Genomic DNA, 8,897 nt, shown 5'->3' with positions numbered 1-8,897 from the left:
AAAAGAAACCCAAAACCCACCCCAAGCTCTCAGCAAGACATACTTTCAGGTACTAAAACTTACTGGCCCTATAATCAGCAGTACCTGTGACTAACTCAAATGGCAGCCCTTATTCATTCAGTAGTGAATCAGGGGCAGATCTGCCCCACATCTTTGAAACACTTCTGGGTTTGCATTTTTTTTCTTTTGATCCAGAGAAGAGTTACAAAAGTGCTGCAAGTCCAAGTATTTTTATCACTTTACAAAGGAGACAATGATCAAAGCCAACAAAGTCAAGAAAAAATTAAACCTATCTTTCTCCTCTCCCAGTCTAATCTTGCAAGTCAACAAGGGAGACCCCTAACAGGAGAGTGGAAAAAGAAAATTTGCCCATCTCAAGTGCCTGGATATCTAGTGCGTGGAAAATTCTTGTTACACAGGTGGTGACACAAGCAGTTCCCATGCAACTGATGAATACAGACCGTTCCAGCCACAAGTCATTCTAACACCTTCATATGTAGCTCTTAGCGTGGCAGTCTGATTGCCAGCAGGGAGTGCAGAGTCCAGTCCAGTGAAGATACACTTGCACATAGGCACACCCTCTTCCCTCAGACCTGACCTTTGGTTCAGGAGCAGTGGCAGGCAGGGTGTACTATATGCAGAGGGCTAGAACTGTCACTACCCAATTAAAATAGAACAAAAAAAGGCAGATTAAAAAATTAAAATGTGCTTTTGATACACGGAATGAAGTCAAATAAATACATTGATTTTTTTTTTTTTTTTTAAATGTCTAAATACATTTTTATATCCTACACCCAAAGCTCTGTACATTTGGTTTGGTTTTTCTGTTCTGAAAAATGAATTTCTGGTAGCAAGGAGAGGAGCAGAATAGAATAGACTCCCTCACTGAAAAGATAGTGCAGATGCCCCACAGGAAAAGCACCCTATGCCCACTTTGCCAGAATATGGTTCATGTTTGGATGGTCCAAACCCTCTTGTCTCAGAGTCCACAAGGAAGACAGCGGGTGCTGTGTCCTGATACTCTTCATCCAATCTTCAGCCACTCCTGAAAACATGACTAGCTTTTGTCTGAAGGAGGGGACAAAAAAAAAAAGGAAAAAGGGTGGTGAGAGAGAGGGAGAGAGTATGCAGTGAGAGATGAATGGCTAACATTTCTGAACACTAGTACTGTCAGTGTTATGTGAGAGAAAGCACATCTGTTTAACCTTAAGACCTTTGACAGTAATTCCAGCAATTACATCTCTAGGATACCTAAGGCCAATTTAAAGAACCCATGGCAATCACTTTACACAGCATCAGAGACACCTCAGAGAAAGAAAAGACAGATTGTAATAATTTTACACATTCAAAAATCTTCCTTTGGGCCTTTATATTAATCTAGCCTTCTTTGAAAGAGAAGTTGTACCTCCTGAGATGTAGGTCTTTGGCAGGTAGGGGTAAGACAGCTTGCAAACAACCTTTTCAGAGGAAGGAACATGCTCCTCTGCACATGTGAGTCTCAAAGGATTCAACTGACCTTTTCTGGAATCAGCATGGCCTCAGCCCTGTGAGAGCTGATGAAGTAGGTGAAACCTTTTTTGTGTGTGTGAGAAACATTAATAATTGACTTTGTGCTCCTTGTTTAATGTCTGAAGCTAATGTGGTATATGCTACCAATTATAGACAGTGTGGTTGCGTACCTGAGTGCTCTCCTGTGGAGGCTGATCCAGCCAGCCCTTGACGTCGGAGAATGGTGTAGTCTTCCTCAACCTCCTAAAAACCAAAAACAAGCCCAAAACTCAGGTGGATCTTTCTGCATTTATGAAGCAAACAAAGAGGGCTTCAAACGGGAAAAGAGAAGTTTCACTACAAGTGACTGGACTGGAATCACCCATGTTGCACAGTGACCCACAATGGATCTCAACCCCTTTATCAGCATCTTTATCAGGCTTTCCATTTGCATGCAATATTTCACTTTCTTTTCAGATTTCAGTTAAATTAAAGGCTGGCTACTGACTTAACACATTGGTATGTCTCATACATGAAGATGCTATAAACCTTCTACAGCAATGGCTATTATATAGAGAGAATTCCCACCTCATAGGAAAAATACTTTTTAATATAGTAAGGCTGAAAACCTTGTTCTTGGTTTATTGCAACTTAGCACCTTCATTTGACATTATCAGCAGTATGCAACAGATTTGATAAGTCTTTTTATGTCAGGAATTCAAATTCCTTAGGCCAGTGGCCCCTTCAAAACTCCACTGTACTCCACTGTTGCAGACTTGCATTAGTTTTGTCCTACCCCTCACGAATCTCTCCAAATTCAAAACAAAGCAATGTACATACCCGCTAGCTCTAGCAGAACTATCTGCCTCTCGCAACCTATAACTTAATGTAAGCAAAACAGCACCAAGTTTCTGCTTCAAAAGCTTCCAGAGATAAGAGGCAAAGATAAAAAAGGGCACAGCTGCCTTTCTTACCCCTCAAAGTTATTTTCAAGCTCTTTTCTAAAACAAAACCTAAGGAATATGAAAAATCAGATACTGAGAATAGAAACACGGCATACCTTTAACTTTTCAAGGTCATCCTCGATCTTCTGAATATACTGCATCATCTGCACACGTGACTCTATAGAGAAGTGAGGGCTTGCTACAAATGAGCAGGACTCTTCCACACCCCCCCAGCGTGAGGCCATCATCTCCTCAGCAAACGGGGAGCTTCCTCCATCCGACTGGGTGTCCCGTGGGGAAAGCGGCTGCTGCTGTGCAGAGTCCAAAGAGGTGCGGCCACCTGCAGTGCACTGGAGAACAAGAGACGATACCTCCTCATCTGTGGAGCTCTCCTGCACTGTTCCATATCCATCAAGGATCAAATAATTTCCTGTTAAGAGAACAGCTTTTTACTAACACCTCCAGGTCAATAATTACCAAGAATCACTGAACTGTATGTAGACAGTTTAAGCAGACTTTAAAAAGACAAGTGGCGAGAGGCGCATCTTCTGAGACATTTAAACAGGATACAAAAAACCTTCTGTGAGCACGACACACAAACTTGTCTTGTTCTGAATTGGGCTTCAGAGATCCTGGCTTTTGGACTGTAGTTTCAGAATTACATGATTAGATGAGCTAATCACCTATCTTCCTATTTATCCAAAATCTGTGTTTCTATTAAAATGCCTGAAAACCCAGCACTTATACTATTGGTACCCAACAAATCACACTGCTAAGATTTCTAACCTCCACTTACTAGCTACAGTACTGAGGATTCTTTTAGACAAGTGAGTTTTACAATTTAGCTTGCTGATAATATGTTAAAAGATAAAGCAATTATAGATAGAAATGCTTTCACAACCTGCACCTAGCAATAGGATTATATTAAATAATTTCTCTACAGTATCACAGCATGCTAGGATGTGGAGTCAGAATTGACTAAGAACAGGTCAATCTAATTTTGATGGCCCTGCACAGTTAAGAAAATAAACAGCGTAAGAGGTGACAAATAAATTAGATGCTTCAAGTTGTTGGCTCAGTTTTAATAATTTAAAATGTCTTACTAATTCAGGGAAAGAAAAATTATTTTCAACACATAGTTGGAAGGCAGCATTCAGACAGTCACAAATTGGCTTATTCACATTGATAGAACCCAATTTTTAAATAAAAGCATACATATGGATAAGAGATTTCAAGACTAATAGTCATATAGAATCTACCTACTAGTAGCTACTTCTACTATAACATGCACATGAGATAAACCTCAACTTGTGTGCTAGATTTAGCGTAGTGTCAACATGTCAGCTGATCAAGATCACAGAACTTCACAAACACAAAGTGTGCAATGTCCCATGGAAGTGCTCACAGCTGCTGTCTTCGAGCTAGTTTTCTGCTGATTTAACAGCTTTATAACCTTCTTGAAGGCTAGAATAGATAGACTTTGAGTTGCTGATCAGGTAACTACCCAATATAGTATATGTAGTAATGATAATAGAAAAAACAAAAATAATAAGCTTTTAAGAGCTTCAGACTGGGGTAAGGTCACACAAGACAATTACAGTGCAAAGCTAAACTCTATGTTTCTTTTCTGAAGCTTGGTCAGGAGAAGACAACACAGTATCTAGAAAATAGCACGAGTCATAGGGGCTGTGGGTGTACAGACATAGGAAGTACTTTGCCTTCAGGGGAAATTTTTTCCCTACAGGTCCCAACAGTCAGTCGAGAGAGAAAGTGGTCCAGTGGCAACCACAATCAAGAGCTTACATTGTGCCTGTGCCTCTGTAATCTGTCTAATCTGTCACAGTGTCTTAACCCCACAGTACTTCAGCTTCTTCTTTCATAAAATAAAGAACTAATTAGGTCCATGTTTATACAGCCCTTTTCAGGGCTAAAATTGACTCTCAAGGACTGAGAGTTAACTTTAAATGTTCTATACCGTATAAGCAAGAGAGGAAAACATACTCTGATTTCCTTTAGCATCTTCTACTTGAAACTGAATTCAAGTCTCTAATAGTGGATCTAGATGGATTATCATGCAATGAGTGAATGAAATATGCTCACCTGAGATCCGTATTTGCACATCCTCCTCCTCCTTCCTTTCCATTAGTTCACTTTCAGATGGATTTTCATCACTGTGAGCTTCTCGAGCATCAAAAAAATGCTCGCCACTTTCATCAGCACCCACCCCTTCCAGCTCTGTGGTTGAGACCTCCAGATTCATACTCATCCGGTCTATTGCTAAGTTATTACTCAGTCTGGGGTCTCTCACTATCAGCTGCATGGCATCCCCTGAAGCTGGCGATTCAGCTGAAGTCCGGAGGCCATAACTAGCTGTGGACTCATTGGTTCCGGTTCTCGGAAGCATTCTGTCTGTTCCAGGCTGGTGAAATTTGTTGTTGTCAGAGTGCTGTAGTCCAGGTTCACTTCCACTCTCTGTTTGGGCTTCTTGAGAAATGGTCCTAAACCTGGGAAAGCGTTGCCGGTCTTCAAGGGTCCCCTTCTCAGAAAAGCCAAGCTGCTGTACCAACAATTGTTTCAGCAAGCCCACTGCAAGTAGAGAGAACGTTCACAAGGCTTCACACACCATAACCTCCCTAACAGTGATTAGACTAGACATAAAGGCTACTCTTTCAAAAAGGTGCATCTCATAGCAGCCAGCCCTCTCACTGCTCTTAGTAGGAAAAACGGGGATAAAAATAAATAAATAAGGTCTGAAGCCTTATTCCACATTTTACCTTACAAGCAAGAGCAAATGTGCCAGTACAAGTTCCATCTTGCAGAGAAATAATCTACTGAAGTCATCCAGCATGTGAGCTGGAGTACAGGCGAGTACCCAGGTTTTACTCATGCCCCCAAAAGAACTAAAAACTATGGAGATTCCCACTTGAGAAATAAACATATTGAGAATATTCCACTCAACTTTGAAATGACAGATCAAAAAAAAAAATGGAAGTCACATTTTCCTTAAAATTTCATGCAAATTTATGCTTGTTTGAACTTCAACCCACATTCCTTCCTCCCAAATTATCCCAACCAAACACTTCATAAAAGGGACATATTGTTCAAAACAAAAATATTATACTGTCAAGAGCTAAGAACACTGTTCATTCTCACGATATAATGCTCATGTAACACCCAAAAAAAGCTATGATTTCATACAACAGAAAGTCACTCATCTAAGTGGAAGGCTCTTGTTGAAATGTGAGTGACCCACTACTGCTGTTAGTGGGCTCCTCTTTTAAGTCTGAATAGTCATGAGATGCAAGGTCACTAATACTATCTTTACACACCCCTCATGCTATGATTATTTCATCACTGGCCTCTGAAAACAAGTACCAAGAACATTCTCACAGCATTCAGAATTAGAAAAGGACTTTAAATCCTGCAAGAAGGAGAACAATAAATGAATCAAAAGATCCAAGATAAACCATTAGATTGCAGAAAACTGTCATTACTTGTAGAGAGAGATGGAAGAGGGAATTCAGGCCAAGGATATGAATGCTCTGCATTTTGACAAAAGCAAATGACCCATAGAGAAGCAATACAAACTATTCCCTCCAAGTGCAACCATTTCAGAGTTGCCAGGAAGATATATATGGATTAATTAATTCATTCAAATTTTAGGAAATTATATTAAAGAACTGCACTGCTGGATCTGATCAAGTAGGTTGCGTAGCCCTGCATTCTTCCTCTGAAAGGAGGTATACCAGAGAATAGAGGAAGCGATTAAAAATCTTCTATAAGCAATTTCACAGATAATCTGTCCATCAGGAAAATTCCTTTTCAATACACAGAAGCGTTGATCTAATTATGTCCCATCACCTCCCAAGTTCTCAGAAAATCTGAACCTAGACTTTGTCAAGCTCACATATATCCAAACTTGTTTGCAGGATTTTACAAAAAAATATGCAAAATCATATTCTGCAACTCATGCAACCTCTCCTATTCTGCTCCAGTGCTATGGAAGTCCACAGACTAACTGCATTGTCTTTTAAAAAACTGCTGACTAGCAATGGCACTGTACAACACCGCACAAAGTTCTGCAATATAATTTTGGCATCAAAGCACTTCATGGACAATGTAACAATTCATAACTACCATCATTTTATACATGGGAAAACCACAGTAAAACTATGAGATGCCTAAAGCCAAGGAAAGGGCCAGTATACAAGTTCAGAACTTAGAATTCCTTGCTGTCAGATCCATTTTGTTTTGCTATGCTGTGATCTACAGCACAGAGAGAATTAGTATTTAATAGAAATGGGCTTTAGATTTTATTTTAGCTCATTGATTTAGATGGTTGACATAACAATTTCGGTCTCTGAATCACATCACCCCAGACGCCACCCACATATACTTACAGTTCCTTAATGCATCCAATGCCCACTGCCCTTCTGATACCGAAGACAAACTGGTAGTTGTGTGTTCATAGCACGCAGAAGAATCTTTAAGTGTCAGGTCTGCTTGCTGCACTTTATCAAACTGTCTTTCTGACACAAGAAGACTTTCTACCTTGGACTTTTCAGACATGATGGGCGAAGAAGACTGAGCATTCAGTATTAAGGGAGATTCGAGGCCCAAATCTTTATCTAGTGAACAGAAAAATGTACATTCAGGTTAAACAACTATGTCAAATATGATGATAAACTGCAGAAAATTCTGCTTCACACAGAGGTCTCTGAAAACACTAAAAAATACATTTCCTAAGTGTGTACTTGATAAGAGGCTAATTCTTTTCAGGGAAAAAGAGTGTCTCCCAGCAATTTAGAAAACAGATGGAAATAGTAAGAGGTACGTTTCCAAGAGGTTCAGTATCACTTCTCTACATAACATGTAAATAAATCATTCCTTTCCAGAAAAATGTCAAAGCCACAAAAAGATTCCCAAGCCACAAGGAATATGACTTGGACTATTTGCACTCCATGTAGCAAATCTACTGATACCATTTACCTGGACCACTGTTTTACCTGGACTTTGTAGACTACTGGCAGGAATGTCGTGCTGCTCTTTGAGCTTCTGCTGCTCCTCTTCTTCACGCTCTTCTCTGCAGGGAGGAAAGAATGAACACATTCCTTTGGTCACATGTATTTGAATCACTGTGTAGGGAATCAGTGCTTTGCCTGGCAATCTTAGAGCAGAAGAAAGGATAGTGAAAAAAGAAAAAACAGCCCTTCCTCCTCCAGCTACTTTTACTTACTCGCCAGGTCCTGACTGTGGTAATGGAATCACTCTTCTAGTGCTCCCCATTTTCATAGTCCCTGCCATCTGAGCTATAAGGTCCTGCCATCTGCAGTAGAAACACCAAATAAAAACATGCAAACCATGAAGCATAATTAATACTTCTCTGTTTAACACTTCTTAAATGCAGCTAATAATATTAATGCTTTTCTAATCAAGACAAATATCTCTTTTTTTTTTGATTGGTACATTCAATACAGTGTCTTGCAAGTGAAGCACCACAGCATAATGCTCACCTTACCAGCATATTCATCAGCAGAAGGAAATGAATGACAGGACCTTAGCAGGAGCTGTCAGGTGAGGCAGTTATTTTATATAAATATAAATAAATACAAAAGCATTAAGAAACATTTCACATGTTACTGAAGAGTTTCATATATGACACATGAGAACAGTTGCTATGTAACATAGCAATAAATCTATGCTTATACTTTAGAAGAAAAACATTTCTACCAAAGAAGAAAAAGCGTTTAGCTAGGGAATCAAATTTATGCACTGGGGTGCTTATGATGCTTAGTATCAAAGTCTAAAAGGCTAACTAGCTCTGCATGAAGATGCAGGATTATTTCAGTTACTTATGTGGCAGTCAGTTGTGTCAGATCTAGAAGAGTAAGGGTAAAGAAAAGCATTTTTGAGGTCAGAAAAGGGGTTGGAGTGAGGCAGAGAGCAAGTAACAACAGAAGCATTGAGTGCATGTATGGGTTGTTTTTTCTTAACATATATGTGTGTGTATATATACACATACATGTTCACTAACATATGTGTATGCACCCTCCCTCTGCTTTTTAGAGGTTGGGAGAGACTATCCTTGGACACTTCTTACACAGGCCAACATAGCTACATTTTCAGCAAAGCTTGGAGAAGGAACTCAGGTAATTCATTGACACCTGTACGGTTACTCCAGGCAAGCAGATGTAAAAGATCTCTCAAGTACAACAAATCAAGCAGCAGATGGAGCTGAACCAATTACTTACACATTCTTTTCTGAAACAGTCTGTGCCACCAGTTCATAAATATGAGCGCCATTTTCTGACATGGAGATGACGAAGAAAGCTTTGTTATCTGAAACAACACAGGGAGGGAAGAATTTAACTAGATGCCTTGTCCCACATAACTTTCTGAAAATTTCTAAAACTGGGCATAACCCCAACCAGAAACCATGAAAGACAGTTCATAAGATAACCCTCC

General features: G+C 39.7%; 1 protein-coding gene across 1 annotated transcript in view; it reads right to left on the bottom strand.

The window, feature by feature from the left end:
- Nucleotides 1-690: 690 nt before the first annotated feature.
- Nucleotides 691-8,897, bottom strand: part of ARHGEF12 (Rho guanine nucleotide exchange factor 12) — a 42,759-nt gene continuing 34,552 nt past the window's right edge. Inside the window, exons 33-40 of the mRNA XM_010170265.1 lie at nt 8,684-8,771; nt 7,669-7,758; nt 7,439-7,515; nt 6,833-7,060; nt 4,533-5,018; nt 2,549-2,862; nt 1,680-1,752; nt 691-1,068 (exon numbers count right to left, since the gene is read on the bottom strand). Coding sequence (XP_010168567.1) covers nt 1,058-1,068; nt 1,680-1,752; nt 2,549-2,862; nt 4,533-5,018; nt 6,833-7,060; nt 7,439-7,515; nt 7,669-7,758; nt 8,684-8,771 — 1,367 coding nt within the window. The 3' untranslated portion in view covers nt 691-1,057. The remainder of the gene's footprint in view (nt 1,069-1,679; nt 1,753-2,548; nt 2,863-4,532; nt 5,019-6,832; nt 7,061-7,438; nt 7,516-7,668; nt 7,759-8,683; nt 8,772-8,897) is intronic.

The sequence above is a fragment of the Antrostomus carolinensis genome, unplaced genomic scaffold (assembly GCF_000700745.2).
Source record: "Antrostomus carolinensis isolate BGI_N321 unplaced genomic scaffold, ASM70074v2 scaffold9516, whole genome shotgun sequence".
Classification (NCBI taxonomy): Eukaryota; Metazoa; Chordata; class Aves; order Caprimulgiformes; family Caprimulgidae; genus Antrostomus; species Antrostomus carolinensis.
The sequence above is the reverse complement of the archived record's forward strand: the minus strand, read 5'-3'. Positions and strand labels throughout refer to the sequence as shown.